Here is a 23,925-nt window from a genome sequence, read left to right on the forward strand (position 1 = left end):
AACAGTTAAATCTTAACATAACAATAGACAACTATGAATTAACAGTTAAATCTGAATATAACAATTGACAACTATGAATTAACAGTTAAATCTGAACATAACAATTGACAACTCTGAATAAAAAGTAAAATCTGAACATAAATATAGACAACTATGAATAAACAATCAGCTTTAATATATCACTTATAGGGATCTTAATACATGTTAAATGATTGATAAACTGATTAACTGTGTGAATGTGACTTTGAAAAACCAGCATATCTAGAGTACCTTGGTAATTCTCGATTAGAATAGAATATTTGATGTTGCAGATGAAACAAAGGGTTCAACTATTGATACCCAAGATTGTTTCTCATAACATTATATAACTGTTTGCCCCTATAACTGTTACTTTTGAAATTCCCCCCTACCTCTGTTGGCACAGTATAGCAGAAGCTTGTCTGGCATGATGTTCCAGCTGCCGGAGGTGTTTACGGGGGAATATGACCGGGACGAATGATCACTCGAGATGGAGCCATCACCCGTGTGCAGGCTGAAAACAAAACCAATCAATATAATGTCAATATTTGTAAAATTTGTAAACAATTTCTTTTCTTTTTACTTGAGTGATCACTAGAAGCCATCGCCAGGGAACAGATTGAAAACTTTTTTTACATCAGGTAGTGGCAAAAATAAAGTGCCCGCAAAGACAGAGCCATTTTTAGCAGCCAGGCTGAAAATACATTCAATGTTGAAGAAATCAAAATGAGGATTTTAAATGAAAAACGCCCCTTATTTTTCAGCTTTTATAAGCCTAAAGAACATACTAGACACTGGCTTGGTGGCTTGTGCCTTTTTAAACACCAATTTTGTAGAAACAAGACATGAAAATGACGATAAACAATGTATGCATTTACATCCAGATAAGTGTATTCATCAATTTGCACATGTTTCAAATACTTACCTCCGGGGTGAATGTTGTGAGGAGATTCTGTTTGTCTGTATGGGCAGACTAGACATCTCTGGAAAGGTGGATAGTCTGACTGGCCGGGATGAGCGGGTGGGTGTTGTGGTAATTGAGGGTGCTGGGTGGGAGGATCCTGTTACCAAGCCAACCAAAAGTCGACCCCTGGAATTCAGAACAGAATTAATTACGACATTTTTTTCCCTAGATTGAATTATTTGATTTTAGTCGAATAGATGAAGAGCTTACAAAATAGTGGAACATGGTAATCATGAATGTTGGATGCTACAAACATTATAACAAGAGCACAACATGCAAAAAGTAATGCCTGTCCATTTATATCAGCTACAGTCTATCAAAGGGCATAGCCGCACAATTAGGCCTAAAAAAAATTGTTTGGTTAAGGTTACATCCTTTTCAAAAATAAGTAGGGTAGGTAGGCTTTTTTAGGCTTTATATAAGAATGTCATTTGCATATTTGAATAATGGTGTTAAAGTTATCTTCTGTATATGAATTTAAGGTTTTCAACCACAAAGTAAAAAACAATTAATCTTTTTTTAGTTTTTCATTTTTTTTTTTCAAACTGACTATAAAAATGGTAGGGTCGGCGCCTATTCCGTAGGTAGGGTCTGGTAACCCGAACCAAATGTATTTTTTTTAGGCCTTATCAAACACTCAGTTTTTGTTCATTGATTTTTCAAGTAAACAACACAGTTATGCCATTTTTTTTAACCTTTTTTCCAACAAAGAAGAGGACTAGCTTAAAGAATAAAAGGATGCAAGAAATGCAAAGCTCACTTGTAAGGTTTGGTAGACTCCACCTGGTCCTGATACTCCAGACAGATGGCCGCCCCTACACTCCCCACCCCCTGGCGGGCCGCAAACTCCCTCTCCGTCATACTGACCACAAGTTCAAGCTTACACTGGTCCCCTGCATCAACCATACACTCACTAGGCTGGACCACTATCTGGCCGGACAGTAGGCGGTCTACACATGACAGGTCTGCAAATCAATTAAGTGTACCTTTACTTGCGTATAGTTTGTCATTAAAATTCAGAGAAGAAAGCTCATGAAATTACAACCTAATAGATCTTGGTCCTATTGGTCCATTGAACAAACAATAAGCTATAACACATTATAAGACTCAAATAGGGCCTCAACCTTACACAGGTAAACTCAGCACATATAAATGTTAAGTTGAAAAACTGAAAAATTGAAGAAAGATTAACCAATATCCAAGTGGTTTTCAAGAAATCCGACACTGGAAAACTGTTTTTCAAACAGGGGGTATTCGCAATAAAATCTTGTTAATTTGTGACTTTGCTTAATGATTTACCATATGAACATGCCTTGTTCCTTTTTGGGTACTAAATACTAAACCAAATGAAATTGGTCCAAACATCATGAAAAAAGAAACCTCATGAATTTAAAGAAATCTATAATAATATCTAAGGCACCCACCTTTGTAAACTTTAACACTGACTACAGCAGGCTTGTCCCCTATGTTGTGTATTAACACATCGCTGATCCTCTCCATGGAGAAGTGATGTACAGGTATACAGGGATGGCCCTGCACTCGCTGGGTCTCGCTAGAACCGTCGTCACACTGCAGGCAACTCACACCTCCGTAACCATTCAACTTGACCTGAAATAGCAATTACCATATATGCTATCTCAATGGGTTTTTTCAGTTGATTTTATAGCTCTTTTCAGCTATATTCTAATGCCATAAAGCATACATTTGTCCTAATTTCGAATTTTAAAAATTCCCACTATTTAAAAAAAAAAGTTTGCATTCATCAAATGACATAGTAAGAGGCATTTTCATTCAAAATACAATCATTACCTAAACAACATAAACTGGTTACCCAATGCCTAGCTAGTGATTAATAGCCTCATGTCCACCTTGATTTCAGAAGTCATTTTCAAAATGTTAAGAATCAGGCGCAAAAATGCCAAATTTGATGGGCCTGGATTATCATGAAAATCTTTAAAATAGCACTGTTATACAATGTTACCATCTATCGAGTCAATTTAAAATTTACAAAACTTGTACCAGTAAGTACTTTAAAGACCCGGGAGCTCTTTCAAAAAAGTATTTTAGTTGTAACTTGTAATTATATTAAATATGCATGAACATCACATATAGCAATACATTGATTATTTCTTTTTACTCAATATCGTGTTCATTTTTAATGCTGGCTAAAGTTCAATTCACTCAAATATGTAACAAAATAATGAAACTATAACACTAAGGTAATTTCAGTTTACGACTAAAATCTTTATTGAAACCCCCACCAGGGTCTTTGCACCTTAATGAAACATTTGACTGGTGTATGTGCGCAGCTAAAATACACAATGTATAATGGGGGTCTCGCACTAACATGCAACTGCCTACAAATAAAATATATTAAAGAGCACAGTCATTGTTTAATAAGCCTTTAATTCATAAAACCATTTGTGAAATTATCTTCAATCCTACCGAATATTTTAATCGTCCGCCGTTTGAGGGGATCATAGTGATCTTGGCACGGAGGGGAGCAGGTTGTGTGGGGCAGTACATGACAAAGATGGGCTGGATTTGACCCCGCCCTAGCTCAACTTCTAGCCTCTGTCGCCCAGATGTATGTGGGTCGGCGACTGTAGATAGCTAGGAAATCAAGGTAAAGTATTATTTTAATTTAAAATAACTTTTGTATGCACCTTATTAAAAGTTGTTTAACACATAATTCCATTCTTTACCCTTTATATCAGAATACACTTCACTGAATTTTAAGGAAATATATGGTTGGCATACACATGAAACACTAGAAATAGCTTTGTTTTCAATCTTAAGTGTTGCCTACGGTATTTGCAATGAATATATAGGGAAATTAATTAGTAGTGTATACCTAATAATGCATTAAAATAAAAAAATAAACATCTATCTAGTGTAAACAAACCTATATTGTGACCATTTAAGAATTACAAAAATCATATTTCTCTCTAAAATAACAGCAACATCAAGGGAATAAATAATTTACCTTCACGGCCTCGGAGTTGACATGGATGACCATTCTGTGCGACTCCCGTTCCATGTTCTTTAACCTAAACCTCTTTACACTGAAAATAAGAAAACCACTGTCCAGTTGTGCATACCCGGGTACGTTAGACACATGGCTGCCTAACAACCAAGTTCACGTTCTTTTTGCTTAAATGCAAGTTCAGCAAGGAAATGAAGTTTAACAATAATGTTTTTGGTCTATAAATGATCATTGAATCAAAATGTTAGCAGCTTACAAAGGTGTTAGCATAATAAATTTTTAGTTATTATATTGAAAAGTGAGACAACCGGTACTACTTTTGAAGAGACAATACTGGAACTCATATTGAAAAGTGACAGGCAACACCCGCACTTATACAACAATTCAAACAAAAGGCTTTATTTTTACTAGTTTATGCTACAACTACCAATCACATGTTAGTAAAAAAGACAGCAAAAGATTGAGAGATATTTACCAAGTTTTCATGACGGGTACTCCACCAAAGTCCAAGACATTTGTATCACAGAGGAGGTTAATGTTTCTAGGCGACAAATCAAGGACCTTGGCGCCAAGGGCGACCTCATACATTGGGCCCTGGGGTTCCACAAACATCAGCAGCAGCCTGGGGAATAACATATGGTCAGGTGATTTATCCTCTTTATTGAAAGGTGTTTCTCTCTGAATATTTAATACTCTGACACAGTGTTTTTTCTGCCCTGGTACAAATATCCCCTCTATTTTTTTTAATTTTTTTTATTTATTGTGGAGGAGGAGTATTGATCCCTGAACAATTAGCAAATGTAGTCATTGTCATTCATGAATATGTTCAATAGGTTTCGGTTTGTTGAATAAAAGGTTTGAAAACTAGTAAAATATTGTATGAATCATGTACTAGAATGTGTCTCCTTTTTGCCAAAACAACTCTTTTTTCCCCTATCAAAGGGCCCTGCCACCATTCCTTTGAAAGTGGAAAAAACACTGTCTGAAATAAATCAGTTTTCGGCAAAGTTGAAAGTACGCTCAAGAAAGCTGTTTCCACTTAAAGGATATTGAGTGTTATCTTCCCAAAACATGAGCGCCACATAGAAAACGCTTATGCATGTACCGTATGTTGTTTTAATCATGTGTTCTTTTCTTCAGTTATTACAGCCGGAGTTATGCCTTGTTATACATATGCATATTGTCTCTGGCAGCATTCATTGAAGTACTAAGTTTTATTCGAAAAATAACTGAAGTGCTTTCTTAGGGCCTCTTCCAAAAAGACTTAGAGAGACTTAGAGATATCATGGTAAACTAATATTATCACATCGTCTCACATTTGCATTTTACAACATTATTCACCTACAGATATATCTCAAAACAATTACCAATTGGGTAAGTATACCAGTATTTTATGTTTATACTTTATCAATACTAGAGATCTCAGCTGTTTGAACGTTAAACAAAATGAGCCAAAGAAAACTTCAGCAGGGATGATAACAGGGCCAAGTTGCCAATCCTGAAAATGTCTGCGTGGGGTTCAGGGGGCCGCTAAAGGCCCCCGATGGGTCCAGGGCAAAGCCCTGGTGGGGGGACAAGGGGGGCGAAGCCCCCCGAAGCGTTCAGTATTTCAGGGTTTCTAATACCCTTTTTTGCCTTAGAATAGTGTTCAAGGAGTACACCTTTCGGTTTGGTAGATATAATTATATCCAACAGGAGACTTCCGCAATCAGAACAATTATCAGGAATCTGAGCAGTAAAGTTTAACATTTTTGTCTTTGAACAAAGTTAAATTTACTTTTTTACCTGAAGTCACAGGCATAAGACATTTTGGTTCAGTTGTCCACTTCCCATAAAACTCAACTGGCTATGATCAAATGCATGTGTATGAATAGTGTACACTGTGGGATATTTGATAAATAATAATGAACAACATATCAATTATCAAGCTTGCAAATGTTTATTGTAAAAGTGTTATGTATTCAATTTTTATATATCATAAGAGTATTTATTCCATTATCTGCACATTTGATGAAAATAAAATATTATAATTAATTATTATATATACTATTCCAAGTAATATCCAAATGGGACTGTAAATGCTTTGGCAGGGTAACCGTTGTGGACATGGTGGGCTGTGTCACCATCAAAGTCTATGAGGTGAGGGACAAGTTGACGTATTCTGGTCTCCAAGCCAGATTTTTCCCCTCATGTTGTTACAGGTGTCCAGTAGCACACAAACTAGTTTGTTCCACAGCATTTTAAGTCTCTCAAACAGGCTTTCAAATTCCTTGAAAATTGATTCAGAATCAGCCCTTGTGATATTTAAGGAGGACAAATGTCTCAACACTATTTCTTTCTCTATAGCACAAAAATAGCTGCAGCAGTTTTCTCATTGTTTGTGTTTGTTGACTCGTCTAAGTTCAAACAAAACTGAGTTTCACGTAACTCCTCCACAAGTTCATCATTGAAATGGCTTGCCACTCCGTAAGTCATCTTATATAAAGCTGTACACCTTTGAAGTTTTAATTCGCTGAGAGCTTTTGTATAGATCTTTGGCAAGTGTCTTAAGTAAGACTCACTACATGTGGTGCCAGCGAGTATGGGAGGTCATGTTTAGCCATAAATCCAAGAATCATGGCTTCTGCATTGAATTGTCGGTCGTTGACAGGAACAACCGGATGCACTGGCTGAGGTGTCTGTTCATCCCTGACTTTTGGAACCATCAGCATACCTGGAAATACAAATTACAACTATAGAAATTAAATCTCACTCAAACTGGGTCCTCAAGAAGATTTGTTGAACTGTCTCAAATAGAAAATAAACTGACTGCTCCTACTTAATATATATTACTACTACAAAATATTAATTCATATTTTCTTTAAATTTTAACCAACCCAATTTTAATGTGTACCTTCCATTATGGTCAACAGTCACTTCTTATTGGAACAATGCTTTAAACATTATGAGAACTATAAAGAAACGGTTTAAATCGTAAACTTCAATCGGCCAAATAAAATTTGTTAAATAAAAATCGTTTATTTTAACAAAATCCGAATCGGGATGTCCGAAATATTGCTACTTGCGCAAACGACATTTTCAGTTTTAACACATTCTATTAACTTTAAAAGAAACGTTTCGGGAATTTCTCTTAAAAATAAATAGCAAATATACCTTTAAATCGACGAATCGATGTTTTTAGAAATTGGTGGTGGTCGTGTTTTTCCAATACTGGTTTATTCGTCTTCGTCGTCTGTCATATCCGGATACGTACCATCCGGATACTGTCTTCTAGTCCGATCAGTAATTTCCGTAATCACCCGATGCTATCTTAACCAATCATATAGCTCGATTGGCAAGACGTAAATAGGTTCGCTAATTTCCGGCTTTACACTTCCGGAAAACTCACCTTTCGTACCCATATTGTTCGAACTGAGCTCGAATCGCTCCCTGTACCCCTCCCTCCCTAGAAAAAAACTCAACGGATTTACATATATCTCAAAATCGATCCGTGAGGCCTTAAATCCGGAATTCCGGATTAATCCGGAATTTTATCATCCCTGCTTCAGACTTAGACATCCCAAGACCTTGAAAGTCTATTTGATGGACACCTAACATTCCACTCAAATCTAGTCCCCACATTTTCATGTAAAGGTACAGGTAATTATTTTACCATTGAAAAACACACAATACGTACGCATCAAAGGTGCTGCCTGCTGAGCTATTCTGTGGATGGAAAGCCACGGACACACTCTGCTGTACGTTGGGCGCCAGTGTAAGAGATTGTGGGGACACAGACAGGACATCTCGGTTCTCATTGAATCCTAGTTTTACAGTCAATGGGAGGTTTCCGGCATTGTGCAGGGCCACGGTTGTGTCCGCCATGCTGCCTTGACCACAGCGCAGGCTTATGCCCTCGGACTGTAGAAGAATTGCATTTGCATTTATTACGGCATAAATAAAGACTGCACGGAAAAATCAATATCCCTACCATTTCTACAAATTTAAATAACAATGTCTCCTAAAATATCTCGGGCCCCAATTTCTCAAAACTTCTTGAGCTTAACAGGCTGAAGTAGCTTATTTCAATTAGCCCAAATACATACTTAAATTTAATTATGATAAATGAAAAATGGTTCATTTTGATTATATCATAAAGATAATTCATATCTTAAGTAAAAAAAATCTTAAAAGAGGTAATTATTTTTCAATTAATTTAAAAACAAAAATAGTGAGATTAGCTTAATCCTGTTATTAGGGATTTAAAAAGTTTGAGAAATTTGGAGCCTGATGATTACCGTAAGACTGGACTGTAGGTGTAGTTTCCTAAAGCCAGCGATGGCTGACATGTGTACAGTGTGAAGTTTTGGCTGGCGACTACACGGCGTGTCAACTTCTATCTCCACGTCACAGCGGAACACCTCAGGAGACTGACGACCAGCAGCTGCATGAGATAGAGGAAAATGAGGTAGGCCTTATGACAATGATCTTTACAACTGTGACTGTAAATAAATTTTGCTTGACTTTTCGGACTTACCAAACTTTGAAAATAAATTCTGCATGGAAAGCAAGAGCATAAACACTCGTCTTTTGATCAGTTGATCACAACACTTACAAACACAATTTCTTTTATACAAAGGACACAGATTTCTGAGGATAATTTTAACTGACTCTTACGTAATAGCATTTTATTTGTTTTTACTTTTTAATTTTTAATATCTATAACTGCATTACAGTGACACTTGTATTTAGAACCATTACATACACATGTATAACAAACATCATTTTTAGTGATAAATGTTTTAACTACTTACTAAATAATGCATTTATGGAAAATATTAATTACTAATAACAAGATTGTAACCGTGTATTTAATAGCTGAAAACCCACAAGTATTAAATGACTGGTGGGTCCTAAAAGATGATCAACTATCGTCTCATAAAGTAAAAATACGGTGTGTTTTTTGCACCTTTCTTTCAAATCAAACATTGTATCCTTCATAAAAACCACTGTTTTCCATTTTTATTCATCCTTTTCGGTAATTAAAACAATTGTATTAATTGTGGTACATCTTATTTGGGAGCAAGAGTGCACCTTTAATACTTCTATTTACACAAGCCTACCTCTGTTGTATTGTTTGTCGGGTGGTCTACACCAGACACGCACTTCATGGTAGCTAAATGGCTGATCGGCTCCCGGCAGGCTTATGTTTATGATGCTTCGTCCGTGTTCTGACCCTGGGGCATGGCGGCCTGATATCACGGACACGTCTGACATACGACCCGCTGGCTCGAACAAAAAACAGTGCCATGCTCTGTTCTGTAATAAGGTGACAAAATGGCAAGTTCAAACATAATTTTAACAACAAAACAAATCATAATCAGACTTCACAAATTGTGGTTTTATCAATTCAAATTATGTGTAAAAGTGGTTTAAGTACACCATTTCTCACAAATTCAAAAACTTTGAACTTTAAAAAGAGCTGCAATGGGAATCAAAAAATGATTTCTACTGGCCTAACAATGAATGGTTAATTCAACCAATATAAAAACCAATATGTAGGGAATTGTTTTTAAAACATTTGGTCATTAATAAGCTCCACGTTTTAACACCTCTCCCGTTTAGACTTACAGAAGTGATTGCCAGTCGAAGGGGGACGTTGGCCTGGCCCATGTTCTGAATACAAATGGTTCTCTCGCTTAATGAACCCCACATGACCTCACCAAAATCCACAGACGTTGCTGGCTCATTTTCATGGGTCACCTGCATAGAAAATATGAAAACTTTTCACATGGGTTAACCATATCTTTCATGTAATTGTTGAATAGAATATTTATGGAGGTAATCCAAAAAATTTGATCTGACTTAACAAGCCTAAATCCTTACATTAAAAATTACTTTTAAAAAATAGATATTTAGTAATAGACAATTTAATGTATTAATTAAAGTTCAAACATCAACAACCTCGAAACATTCTTTAAGAGTAAGGCTTGTGAAATTGTTTAATTTTCATAACCAACATTGTAGTTAAAAATTATTTAAGACGGAATACTTGCATCATTATTTGAGTTTTTTAAGGAGTGACCCTCTTCACAATTCAACTCAAAACGTTTTATGCACCCCTCTTATTAATACCTTAATCCATGGATCCTCCGCTATGGCCTGGAAGGTGACATTCACAGGGACAATGTCTTTTTCAACATGCTGGTCCCGCTTGAGGAATGAGAGTGAGAAGATCTGCACGTGTGCCACATACGCGCCCGCAACAGTTGGCAGGAACATCACCTACAACAGTCATTCAAATGAAGAATTTCTTGAACAAGACTGCATACTCATAAGTTCATATTATTATAAGATTCTAACACACAAGATCTAATATGTAATAACCATAAAAAATCTATTTTTTAAGGCAAGGATTTATTAGGCAGTTATTTTTAAAATTGTGTCGGTATATGTATGTGAACTAATTATGCAACTTTAACATGCTAGATATACACACTATAAACTGGGAAGCCATTATTTTTAAACAGGTAAACTCAGCTAAGACCGCGATAAAATATTCTTTTAATCATGTAAAGTGGTATTATCTGCCCCATAAAAACTTGATTTCACAATTCCAATCTTGTTTTAAGGAAATACTGTATTTGCGATTTTGGAACTATCCGGTGTCTAGTCCCTTTAAGGCAGCACAAAAACAATAATATCTAAAACTCACTTTTCCTTTAAAGTACCAATGAAATCGTAAGATTTCCTTTGCCAAGGCTGATTAATGCTGTCAATCAATATCCATTCATTGATCTTCAATTAAGAACCAGATTAACATATCAAACAAGGTTTTATGATCCACAAAATGTAATATAGAAAAGGTGTATATATTTGAACAAGGTGAAAAGTAGTTTTCAATATTCAAACTGTTTCATACTCACATCCATATTACATGTCTTGTGTGGATCTATGATTAGCTTCTTCTGGCGAAACTGGAACGGGAAGTTCTCCAAGCTCACTCTAGCACCGTCTCGAGTCAGTGACTTTGGCTGCAATCATAAATGGTGTATATCAACATATATAACAGGGGTCGACACTAACCATTTCCCCAAGGGATCCCGAAGGAACACCAACATCTGAAATCAGGTGTCCCTTCCTGAAATTAAGAGTCCCTTCCATTTTTTACATTTTTTTTTCATTAATGAGCCTGTTTTAATATTAAATTGAACATACAAATCCAGTGCCTTTTACTTTTCAATTTGTTATTCAAGTATACACCATATTATACATGTTTTCAACAGCATGCAATGACAAGTTAGTTATAGCACAATGTCACCCATGTGAACCTCTGGCAATGGCAGAGAGGAAGATTTGGGTCTTAAGTCGGTAGATTGGGTTCAAAAGTGGTAGAATGTCTAAGTCACACAATGGGTACAATGTTAACAAAAACTTGATGTTGTTACTATTTTTAGATTTTCGGAAAATACGCATAAAAAATGCCATGCTTCAGGGTCTTGTCAGATGTAATTGCTTTTGATTGAAAAACAGTAGGAATATTACATCTGGCTTGTGAATCAATCAGACTGCGAAAAATTGGTGTCCTCGGGATCCCGGGACCCCGTTAGTGTCGACAGTGTATAATATTAAGCAGATGAAAATGCAAAGTAGAGCATCTTTTTTTCCTCAAATCTTGAAATAACAGGTATCTTCCAAAACAGAATTTCAAGTAACAAGTTTCCCTGAAGTATAAGGTAGAACCCAAGGCCCGTAAAAACTTAACAAGTTTTCCCTGAAATACAGGGTAGAAGCCTAAGCCCGGGACACAAACATACAAAATTAACATCTGAAAACGTTCAATGCTATTACACAAAATAAAAACATCAAACATATGCTGAGCTACAGGTAAGGGTCGTAATGGGCATGAATACGCTTTAAAATGCCCCAATTATGTAATAAAATCAAACATCTCTTTGAATTTGTAGGAATACAAATCATTAAAAGGGCATAGCCTTACTGCGATCAATTTATGACTGTTTTGGAAACAACAATGTTTTGACCAAATTGAAGATACTGCTAAACCAGTGTAAAATCACTTTTAACTCCAACACAGTGATTTCCCTTGAAGAGTATAGATTTTATATTATAATGCAAAGCGAGGTAAGAGCTGTGTGGTGTTCTTTATTGATTAGGTTCTTGTTTTAGGATCGAGTCTATCATGTATATAAAAAACATGCATGTTTGCTCTTTAATGTGCAAGTAGACTTTAGCAATTGCCATTCTCTTTATTGAATCAAACAAAGGTGTACATTACATATAGGCGAATAATACACTGCCAGCTCACCTCTATAAAGCACTCCATCCATCTCTCAGATGGGTTGGTAAGGGGTAGGGTCTCCCCCCGAGAGATTCCGACACAGCATGCCTCTCGGAATTGCACCACACCTGGGGCCTCTACTGGACACACCTTACCTAAAGCAGGGGATGGAAATATTTACTATTTCTTCTTAATCATAAACAAGTTACATTAACTCTGAAAAGGTCTATAGCAATGAACATTAAAATATAATTTTGTAAACTTGCCATAAACATTACATGCAATTAAAACCATTTACCATTTTTGGACAACAGTTTTTACCATTGACTGAGCTCTAAGCCGAGAGAAAATTGACGTATACATAAAATTTAGCACTGCAGGTGATTAATCAAGGATGAAAGGTGACAATAAATATGTAGTCAGAGTTATTAACTTCCAACTTCTTTTGCGGTGGACTTCTCACAAACTGTAGTAGTTTCAAGGAGTCAAGAGCGAAAACTCATTGTCAAAGAGCAGTAGTTAAAGCTAATCAGCCTCAAAACAATTGTTTTGAAAGTTTTAAAGTTTTTAGAATCTTAAGTTTTCTCAATAGATCCAAAATAGCATTCATTGTTACTGTTTCCTTTTGCCTTTGCCGGAGCATTACTGACTACGAAGCTTCAAAATCTAGGAGGCCATGACAGAATTTGGAGAAGATGTTGTTATTTTTATACAAAGATTTATATATATATATATATATATATATATATATATATACCAGAATTCTATTTGATAACACTATTAAAGATACCACAAATTTGACACATACTGGATGACTCTGGTGGTAGGAACTTGCTGATGCCATGAGCCGTTGTTGACAGGGCCCCACTGGACAGCTGAGAATGGGAGGGGTCATCTTGCCCACAGTGCATGGTCGAGTGGGCAGATGGGTGTGACCGGAAACCCCCGGGGAAATCAGCACCTGAATGGCGAAAGTAACGAGGTTTTTGTGTTGTCAAAATGCAAAATTATTTTGAATTCCATTTGGTCTATCTATTTTTCCCATGCACAATTCAGTAATTGATTATTTTCATGAACATTTTTATTTTATAAACTAAAAAAGTATAAAGTTTTAATGTTAATTTTTTAAGGTATTTTAATGGTAATTCATATTGTACTTTTTTGTATGGAAAATTTATTCGACAATCATTAAAGTAAGAACTCTGGATTTTCAAGAACTTACTATAACAATTTTAAAATTGTTCCTTGGATTAAAGAATTGTACCAATCCCTGCATGGTTCATTCGAGATAAGGGCAAATCTGACAAAAACTTCACTACCCAAATTCTTAAACTAGCCACTAAAAGTCATGTATTTGAGCGAGCCCAGAAAACATTTACCAATTTAGGGCATTCAGGTTTGTGCTTATTTCAACAACTGACTAGTTATAATATATATCTTAAGTTAAATGAACAGTTTCCTCTACTTGACAGTGGCCGAAATTAGCACAAGCCCGCAAGCCCTGGTAAAAGGTCTTCTGGGCTTGCTAAAATTATACGTAATGTACATCCAAACTTCCTTTAACGGAAGCCCTGTCAGTCTGTACCTGTCTGGTCCATGGTTTCATTGGGTTCCATGGGCTGCCATATTGTATGAACTTCTGTGATATCTGGAGGCCCGCAGGTTTCAGAGTGTGTGATGTTAGCGTGGAAAAACTGATCTGTATCATTCCCCGAATATATTCGTTCCATAACATCCCTGCTATAGTCCCGTCTGAGATTTTCTTGAGCAAAGTCTGTCTTAAACAGCGATTGTTTTGTGAGCAAATGAGGTTTAACTGGCACTGTAGATTTACCATTTGGCAGGAGATTATGTTTGAAACTTGATAACGGCACTTGTGGTATATTTCCTGAGTAGCTTTGTCGTTCGACATAGTCTAGATTGTTTTCCATACTGGGATGAGACCCACTGGGTCCCCAAATGTGATTTTCCGAGTTTACATCCTCAGGCGAAACAGGCCCGAGCCCTACACTCTGTCTCAACACCAGTGAGGTCTGAGTCCAACTTTCATGCCTTCCCACAGACTGCTCCTCCGAATTCAATCTCTTGGTGGGACTGGAACCAGTCTGTGCAGACGGAATGTGACTTCCTGTATTTCGCACCATAGGACTGTTACCCTCAGTGGGTTTAAGGCTAGTCATTGACCTACTTTTACTCTGTCCAAGATTATCGTATGGTTTTTCACTATGCATAGCACTTTCATTAGCATTCAACCTTTTACCACTATCAGCACTAACTGTTCTTTCTTTGGTACTTGATCTTTTAACATTATCGTTATCAGATGTCCGCGATTTTGACTTATGTTTTAGCATATCAAATCCACGTGACTCAGCTAATTCAACATCATCCACACCGGCAACATCTTCTCTCAGTTCCCCTCTATGGTCCATATGTGCATAGTCGGACTGCTGGCTGTATGCTGTCCCGTCTGGTATATGATGACCCGGCATGTACCCATGGTCTATCATGCTGTTATCTTTGTGATAGCTATTCCTCTGATTACTAGTATCTAAGACCTCGCTCGCATTTCTATTTTCATCTTTTCTTCTTCCTTTGTTGTCCGGCTTTATATTCAAATGCCCTTCTTCGATTTTCTGATCATCACTTTTAACAGCTTTTTGACTTTCGCTGAATTTAAACTGTTCCATTCTTTCAAACAGGCCAGTATTATTAGGCCAGTAGTTAGAGGCATTCGGAGAAGAAAACACATCACAATGGTCACTATGATTAGAAACATTCAGAGAGGCACTTTTGGGGGTTAGGGCACCATCAGCTGCATGATCATTATCATTAAGTGTTCTATCTCCTTCTGTATCTTCTCTTTTTCTTTTTGGTGTCTTTTCTTCATCCGATCCTTCAATATTATCATCGACAATTTCCTTATCACTTTCAGCCACAGAACTACCTTTAAACCCGGAGTCACCAGTGCTTTCCTTACGCCGATTTTCTGACTTAATCAGTGTGTTATCACTATCTCTAACTTTGGGAAAGCTTCTGTTTAGACTGGAACCCTTCATAACTGGCAGGCTAGATGCTTTCGACGGTGACAATGACTCTGATGTGGAAGATGGTCGAGCTTTCGGCATAGCACCTGAATGTTTACTGGCATAGGGTTCGGTCTGGAAGGGTTTATGGGACTTGGATGCATGGTGGGACATGAAGCTGTTCATCTTGTGCCCGCCGTTATTCAACATCATGCTCAGTTCTCCTATGCTCATCTTGGCTGAAATGATATGGAATGTTTAAAGTACAAGATGATAGAAAACAAGAGCCCTACAGAGCGAGTGCTAATGCTTGTCTGCTCGTCTGGGTTGAAATGAAATCAGGATGAGATATCAGGTGACTTAAAGAGATTCTCACATGGGCCACCACGGATGTGAACAATCACGTAAAAGAAGTCAATTTCTAAATAACTTTTTTGACAGAAGATATGAAAATATGTTTAGCCTAGTATAGTCTTTTATAGGCTAAGAAATATTTTGATATTTCAGAACTGAACCTGGCCAAAGGCATTCAGACAATAAATTCATTGTTTTGGTCTTACACTGCATGGGTGAACTACACACGAGAAATGGACCTGCTGGCAATTGTCATTGTCATCATTAGCTACAAAAGGTTTCATAATATTTTCTTAAAATGACGTAAGACGCACTCAGTAGTCAGTCTCTGCAGTTAATCAAGCGTGTCGCTGTTGATATCCTATTTAGGGCACGACAAGGTTAATAAATTCAGAATTTTAAACCTTTCACGGATAAACAATGGCATCCTTTAATGATTATGGCTCTTCGTAGCAAAGTGTACCAACTGTTTACATAAGAAAAAGAAGACGAATTTGACAGTCTTCGATGAAATATAAATAGCGAAGTCAATTAACACAGACCAAAGTAATCGCATGTAATGCCCTCAAGGATGTCCCCTCTGGATTTTGGGGATGTGTGAATGACAAACACTTTTTTTTATTACAAATTCTACATATTTTACAGACTACTTACTGTTTTGGACCGAATTTACAAAAAAAATAATTATTTTTTTAGCCATGTCCTTTTTTCTGTTTACTGAAATTGGTCCAGCAAGGTCAAAATAGGTCCATACGAGCATATTGTCGGTTTTTAGAAGGCCTGATTCTGACCATTTGAATATAATCTGACAAATCCCTACCAAGATATGGTTTCAGACATTAAAATGTGGGGGACAGACAGAAGAAAGGACTGAAGGGCGAGAGGACAATGCCAAAACAATATCCCCCTCCTTGAACCTTTGGTTAGGCAGAGGCTAACAACTTCTTTCATATAATACCAATATTCACAAAGCTGACAATCAACAATTTTATAACCAAAACTAATTTCTTTAATAAAAATGTGTTATTACCATATTGTTATAGCCCAATTTATTCTGAAACATAATGCAAAGGCAGTTTATTCCAAACATTAAGCTTTATGGCTTTGTGCCAAAACTCTTTTAAATCAATACAATTTTCTATTTTGATATAATCCTTACTTGAGTTAGGCGTCATAGGTGTCATAGGAATGACAGGTTTCTTCAGGGTAGACATGGTTAGTGTGCGGTCGGATTCTTTACCCGGGGTTCGCTCCTTCGTACCTAGAAAAGCACAATAGAAAAATTGTCATATTTACATATAATTAGACCAAAATTAATAGTTTGTTTTGTGATTCCCTTCCCACATATTTTAGTCTGCGTAAGAGGTAAGTAAGATTTTTTGCTGTTCTTTACTTCCTAGCTCATTAATTCTGTAAAGAAAAAAACAACAACACATTTTAACCACCAAGATCTTTATTGAACTAGCCCTCAGACACTTAAGTTACTTTTGTCAGTAGGTAACTTACCAGCTTCGTACTCGCCAACCCCTGATGTACGAGTGACATCCGGGCCCTCCCCCTCCTCAACCACAGCCAGGGGGTTAGGACGGCGTGGGGGACTCACCGGGTCCATACCAAAGTCAGGCTGAAACCAAGGAAAATGGAAATTAGTGCATTGAATATGCAATGACAGTGTTGAAATAGCATATGTTAATGGATTGTCAAATATTGGTGTATATTATGTGTATGGAATGCTATCCTGTACAGTTCTCTAGATCATACTGTTTTAGCACATTGTTTTTACAACTGCAGCTGTCCCTGTGGTTTCATTTAAACCATTCTAGGGAAGGAAATAATATCCTAACAAAATTAAAGACCATGCCTATATGTTTTAACTTATCTTTGATTCATTGCTTTCCCAAAGTTTCTCTATGTGCTATCTAGCTGGAAAGTGCAAACAGATATTCACACACAAACCTTTGCCTCATTCGAGTTAAAAACTGTTTTAAAATCTTTCAACTTTCTGTTTGTTATTTGGTTCCCATCTAGTGCGCTGAGTACCTCCGTGCGTCCCCCACATGAACGTGCCGATGAAGATACGTAAACAAAACCCCTTAACCTTGTTAAAGACCTTCATATATTCATCTGTAACTCACCCTGGGTTCTTTGGTTTCGCCATCGAGTGAGCCGAGAGCCTCAGTGCGTCCCCGCATGAAGGTGCCGACAGAGATGCGGACACATATTTCCTCTTCATCCTCCGGCCCTTCCAACCATGAGGGTCGGGCCACTGACATGATGCTCTTGTATGCCCATGAGTCACTAGGGGATGCTGTCTCTTTTACCTCTTCGTTCTGGAAGAAACACATGTTTATTGGTAACATATACTCATAGCCAGTGTTCTAAATAAGAACCGGCTGCCAACCCAAATGGACGGTTAAAATTTGCAAAAATAATAAAATGAATTTTAAGTAGAATTTAAGTAGTAGCTGGTCGGTTCCTTTTTTTATTGATAGGCTTCAACCAAGACCTTTTGAGAACCCTGCATCACATTGAACAATAAATCTTAACAGATTATATAATCCTGATGTTTAAGACAGATAAAAATTGATTTGGTTTCCTTGAAATTGGCTTTCATTTTGAGGGAAAAAGGGAAAGAGCCCATTTCTTGGCCTCCATCGCTCAACATTCTGGATGAGTGGCAGATGTCAATACAACTTGAACAACTCTCATATTAGAAGCTTTTATACTATAAATAAATATAAATTAATCTGATACAAAATCAATTCAACCAATGCTAAACAACTGGCCTGAATTGCTCGAATAGCCATAAGTTCCTTATAACAAGTCAGGCTCATTATTTTTGTTTTGGTATCAATTGTGTTATGTTCACCTTTTAGAGTTTTAAGACTTTCAAAAGAAATTATTTTTAAGACAATCATGATGAACTACTTTTTGTTTCGCTACTCCAGTTTAAGCAAGTAATTTGGCTTAATGAAGAGCTGAGGAATTTAGGAATTTGCAAAGCTCAATAATTATTGATACAATATAAAAAATTAAGTGCTAACTGGATCATTATGACCTAACCATGACTGAAATTAAAACGCTTAATCTATCAACACTGAATATGCCAATAAATATCAAAACTGACCTGTGAGAATTTATTCTCCTCTTCAAATTGAACTTCATCTGCATCCAGCATGGCTTTGGCATCAGCTGTAACATACAAACAGGTATGATAACAGACTGAAACAAGACAGATTTTATGTCAATTCTATATTTAAAGGGCGATAACTTTAATATAAGATATATTATGCACTTTTGACCAATTTTGGTGATGATTAGACAATGGGTCGTTAAGTTGTTGATCGAACAAGACTGATTTTAGGTAATTTCTATAGTTCAAGGTTGACTCGCTTCACTTGAGCGATATGGCTGGTTTAAGAACTTGTACAAGATATTACCAGGTATGCACATACACATTCTGACCAAATTTCGTGATGATTGGACAAAGACTTCTAATGTTATGGATTGGACAAGACTGATTTTAGCTATTTTCTAAAATTGAAAATAATTGTCAAGGTTGCTATTAAACACTGAAGTATTCATTGTGTAGTTAATAAATCGAGAATTGTTTAGGAAATATCTAAAATGTTTGGGCAGGACTATGTTGCTGACCAGATAGACACTATAATAAAACATTGACCTCGATTAAATATAATATATCACTATGAATGCAAGGTTCAACACAAGCCACTTACAATCACCAAAGAAGTCCTCGTCATGCATGGTGAAATCCATCTCATTAGTACCACCCACGCTCGGTACACGACATAGCCCCACCCGCTGTTCCGAAGCCTGCCGGGATAGCGATGTGCGGTATTCCAAATCAACATACTCGGAGTCAGTAGACTGTCCTGAACTAGCACCACTTCTCTGCATCTTTCCATATTCTGTACTGCTCTGAGACTTGAAACTCTTTGATTTACCTGATCATTATAAAGTCCCAGAATTATTAATCCTGCATAGCAATGTTTAAATGATTAATTTGAAAGACAAATTTAACTTCTCTTGAGAAAGGTTTTTAATATGGATTGACACAACACTCTTTGATTTACCTAGTCAAGGTCAAGTCATCATAGTAATTATCCAGAATATCGAAAATATTGTTATGAAATTTGGTACAATCTGCAAGCCATGCACTGGTAAAATGTTTGTACTTTATCAATTCTTCAAAACTTCATCAAACTTCAAGAGAATGTTAGACTTTAGGCTTGTTGATATTGCTGACTGCAAATGAAATATTTGTATTACAAAGCCAAAGATAGGCATTTGATTGACTTTAAATATCATTCATTACATTACATTATTGTGATCCTTACCTACAGACTTTGCAAAGTTGGCAGCCTTTGGTGGGGGCAATGTGGGCTTTTTGAACACATCCTCCTGTGAGCGTTTGAGCCCAGAAATCTCCAAACTCGAGTCTGGTGTCACACCGCGTGATGACAAGCCCCTCTCACCATCACCTCGCTCCTAGAAAAGGTTTGATTTCTTTTTTAAGCATGGTTTAACACATTTTATAACAGGGACTGTTTGAAGGCATCTTCCCAATTAAAAATCATGCAAGTTATAAAGAAACAAAACCAATTTTACAAAAGATTTCACTGTACAGCCTTGATGATCGATACCATATAGACTGTATTGATGGATATAATACAGATAGTGAAGAGGTAGGATACAGTATAGACTGTGAAGATGGTTGATACAATATAGACTGTGATGATCATGATACAATGTGAAGCATGCAAAAAATATTTATTTGCTCTGATTTTACAAGTCACTAATAACTAGTCAGGAGCCTAGAGCGACTTTCATCTCACCTGACTGGACCTAGCAGACTGCCTCCCCGACGAGTCTCTACCAAGGGGTCTATCTTCACTTCCTCTGGAGTCTCTCCCTGTAGGTCTATCCTGGCTTGCCCGAGTGCGAGCGCCTTGGGGGATGGGGGACATGCGGGGGAATATGGGCAGGCTGGGTGAGTTACACACCCGAACCTCTCCCATACAGCTACCTGATGTGGTGTAGTGCTGGAGCCCAGAAAACGGGGAATCATTGCTTCTGAAATAGAAGGGGTGACTCTGGATTGTCATAACAATTTTGCATCTTCTTTTATTATAGAAGACCTTTTTTTTAGGTGTTATGTGTTTGCTAAATAGAACATTGTTTTGTTTCTTAATTTATAAACAAGCCCCAATTCTCACACTGGAGTTTGGCATAAAACTTGTCAATAAGCCTAGAATTTGAGTAATTTTGAAAAACATTACACAGAGTGCAGATTTGCAGGCTGATGGTAATTAAGACCCCCGTATCTTCAGTGATTTAGAATAAAGGTTATTATCACCTTGAGGGACTCCCAGAAGCCGCAGTTCTCTGCAGGTCAAGGCCACTCCAGTCTCCATCTTGGATTGGAACAGAGATCAGTTTAAATATAGCACTAGGATACAAAAAGAAATAAGAATTACTGAGCGAGAATAACACAAAAGAAAGCCAGTCAAGGATTATGTAGGCTTTCTGGGCCAGCTAGCTGAGTTGGTAGCACTTGCACTAACTTGCTAACAAAGGTCCTGAGTTTAATTCCCAGACTGGCCCAAAACTTCTGTTATCCTTTTAGAAGTTTTCTCAAAATATGAAATACAAATCCTGTAACATTTCTGTACATTTTTATTTTTTTTATACAGAATATAGTAGCAAGACACTATCTTGTCACTACAACTTTAGTAAATCTTTATAACCCCAAATTATTAACACTTAGTTCTAGTTTAACTTTGATGGAACCTACCAAATTTAGATGTTCTGTCCCCTCGAGGATATGAGCTCATCATTTCATCTCCAAAAACTGACACATCCACACTTTGGTTCCCGTTTTGTCCATCCCCACCTGCTGGGCTCAGGCCGAAGGAACCAAATGAGTTGGACTTAAGATCGAATGGATTTGAAGCATTTCCCTTTCCCTGAAAATTGGTTTGAAAATAATTTCTTGCAGAAGACTTGAAGATTAAATCGTAGAAGAGAAGTTCAAGAAAACTGGACACACCCATAAAGAGCACTAAAAAGAAGAGTTCATTGCATCCGGCTCTGAAGAACTTGAATAATATGAATTTGGCAGAAATTTTAAGGAATTGTGTTGAATGAAAGTAAAAGGCACCAAGCAATTCGTTAAAAATGCAACTAGCTAAGGCAAAACATCATCTGTTTTCTATGCTGAGGCAAATGAAAATAATATTTAAGTTAAAGCCTTGCTTGAAAAATGTATGAAAGTTGAAGGAAATATCTACCAGGCTAAGCTTATTATGACACCAGCACTTTTGCAGATCATTGACATTTCTTCAAACTACATCATAAACAGTCATTGAAATAAGACTTTTGGATGAACAAGCCCAAATTTTTACCCTATTGCTTGGCTTCAGAGAAATTCAACAAACCTGCTTTATAAATTCGTAATTGAAGAAAGCCAGAAAAGCTTTAAAAAATTAATTTGGAATTTGTTTTAGCCCAGTGAGCATTTTACCAGTGAAGGACATGTCGACTTGTACCTATTTTTATCACTGTAATAAACTGTATAAAAATGATGTTTAAACATATCATCTACTCCAACTTACCAGACCAAGAGCAGACGCATCATCTGCGTTGAACCCTGATGCCTCAAGTCTGTTCCCAGGGTCAAAATCTGTGTCCCCATCCAGGTCATCGCTATCTTGCCCAGGGGTCGGTGAATCAAGCCCAGGGCTCACTGGAGTCAGGTAACGGGAGCTTAACCTCCCATCACCATCCGCCTGACTTGTGTTGCTAGACTGAAAATAAAATAAATATTTCAGGCAAAGCAAATATGTGATCATGCAGTATCTTAACTTACAATTATGAAGTATCTTCGCTAACATTTATAAATATGTTTGCTTACATTTATGAAGTATCTTAGCTAACATTTATAAAATATGTTTGCTTACATTTATGAAGTATCTTCGCCAACATTTATAAAATATGTTTGCTTACATTTATGAAGTATCTTTGCTTACATTTATTAAGTATGTTTGCTTACATTTATGGAGTATCTTTGCTTAGATGTATGAAGTATCTTTGCCTTCAATTATGAAAAATCAAGTTTCTTTGCTTACATTTATGAAGTATCAAGTATCATTGCCTACATTTATGAAGTATCTAATGTAAGGTACAGTACAGCATTAACACCGGGAACCGCGCTTAAAGCATATAGCGTGCTGTGTGTATTGATTTTTTACACGCGCTAGTTGTAAACAAGCCAGTGACAGACACATGCTGTGCATATTAAATTGCTGATTATCGAGTGTCAAACAAGGCAGTTGATGGGATTAAAACAGACTGGCGCTAATAAGGTAGGAATAGGGGCAGCGTGGGGGAGCGGAAATAGGGCAGGGCGGAGCGCCCCGCTATTCCGCTCTAGAATAATCCCTACTACTAATGGGTTTGCATATCAGTCTGGATTAGAAACCCCAGCTTTGATCCCCTGCTTGGAGCATCATCCATGAGGAATAAATTTCATGTAACCTTTTTGCAACCAATATCATATTTGAGTACATCACTGAAAACCCTTTTTCTACATATCTCATGTTGAAAAGTCCAAGTAACATCAACAATATTTAGCAGTTAAACTTACAGGAAATCTGCTCAGCCTCAACTCGGACAACAAATCATCTCCCATTGGTCGAATCCTTGGTCCCTGCAATAACATACTAAACCCTTAACATTTCATTCCGTCTTTCATTTCGGCCATTGTCAACATGTAATGGGTTTTTATATAAAGATGTCATATTTTGCTGCAAATCTCAATAGCGTCGTTTTTTTGCAAAAAGGGGAAAAATACTAACATGATTCATTCATTATAATGTTCAACTTTTTATCAAACTTTTTTTTCAACAATCATATCAACATATACCGTAAATGACTGGGTATTAGACGCCCTTTTTTTCCTCAGATTTCGATGCAAAAAAATGCCTGCGTATAATAACCCGTAACAATTTTTCAAAGTTTTTTTCTGAGGTCGATTTTTAAGCTGAGAGTTTGTTTACATTTATGTAGAAAGGGAAGTTACTCGCGTCATATTGATCGATTATATACGGGTTAAAACGGCAAGTTAAAGATCGGTATACGGTATATCGTAAGACGTTTATAATTTTAACAAAAATATTTTTGGATTAAATGTTTTTCGATTAAAGTTATTCAATTTAATTTTGAATAATAAATTGAATTGAACAATAATTAAACTTGCATATAAGAAAGCAAAGTTGGGCAC

At 36.8% G+C, this 23,925-nt stretch overlaps 1 protein-coding gene across 2 annotated transcripts in view; it reads right to left on the bottom strand.

The window, feature by feature from the left end:
- The window catches only part of LOC128242923 (uncharacterized), a 47,982-nt gene that overhangs the window by 8,373 nt on the left and 15,684 nt on the right, over window positions 1–23,925 (bottom strand). For both annotated transcript variants that reach the window (XM_052960359.1, XM_052960358.1), the window contains exons 13-39: window positions 23,290–23,352; window positions 22,259–22,450; window positions 21,439–21,610; window positions 21,001–21,058; window positions 20,480–20,717; window positions 19,982–20,132; window positions 19,361–19,588; window positions 18,751–18,815; window positions 17,759–17,953; window positions 17,130–17,247; window positions 16,783–16,884; window positions 13,832–15,508; window positions 13,055–13,207; window positions 12,274–12,401; window positions 10,874–10,981; window positions 10,083–10,232; window positions 9,579–9,710; window positions 9,071–9,266; window positions 8,246–8,391; window positions 7,645–7,868; window positions 4,444–4,590; window positions 3,969–4,047; window positions 3,428–3,595; window positions 2,407–2,590; window positions 1,743–1,947; window positions 944–1,108; window positions 411–532 (exon numbers count right to left, since the gene is read on the bottom strand). In XM_052960359.1, coding sequence (XP_052816319.1) covers window positions 411–532; window positions 944–1,108; window positions 1,743–1,947; window positions 2,407–2,590; window positions 3,428–3,595; window positions 3,969–4,047; window positions 4,444–4,590; window positions 7,645–7,868; window positions 8,246–8,391; window positions 9,071–9,266; window positions 9,579–9,710; window positions 10,083–10,232; window positions 10,874–10,981; window positions 12,274–12,401; window positions 13,055–13,207; window positions 13,832–15,508; window positions 16,783–16,884; window positions 17,130–17,247; window positions 17,759–17,953; window positions 18,751–18,815; window positions 19,361–19,588; window positions 19,982–20,132; window positions 20,480–20,717; window positions 21,001–21,058; window positions 21,439–21,610; window positions 22,259–22,450; window positions 23,290–23,352 — 5,566 coding nt within the window. The remainder of the gene's footprint in view (window positions 1–410; window positions 533–943; window positions 1,109–1,742; window positions 1,948–2,406; window positions 2,591–3,427; window positions 3,596–3,968; window positions 4,048–4,443; window positions 4,591–7,644; window positions 7,869–8,245; window positions 8,392–9,070; window positions 9,267–9,578; window positions 9,711–10,082; window positions 10,233–10,873; window positions 10,982–12,273; window positions 12,402–13,054; window positions 13,208–13,831; window positions 15,509–16,782; window positions 16,885–17,129; window positions 17,248–17,758; window positions 17,954–18,750; window positions 18,816–19,360; window positions 19,589–19,981; window positions 20,133–20,479; window positions 20,718–21,000; window positions 21,059–21,438; window positions 21,611–22,258; window positions 22,451–23,289; window positions 23,353–23,925) is intronic.

Source organism: Mya arenaria, chromosome 8 (assembly GCF_026914265.1).
Source record: "Mya arenaria isolate MELC-2E11 chromosome 8, ASM2691426v1".
Classification (NCBI taxonomy): domain Eukaryota; kingdom Metazoa; phylum Mollusca; class Bivalvia; order Myida; family Myidae; genus Mya; species Mya arenaria.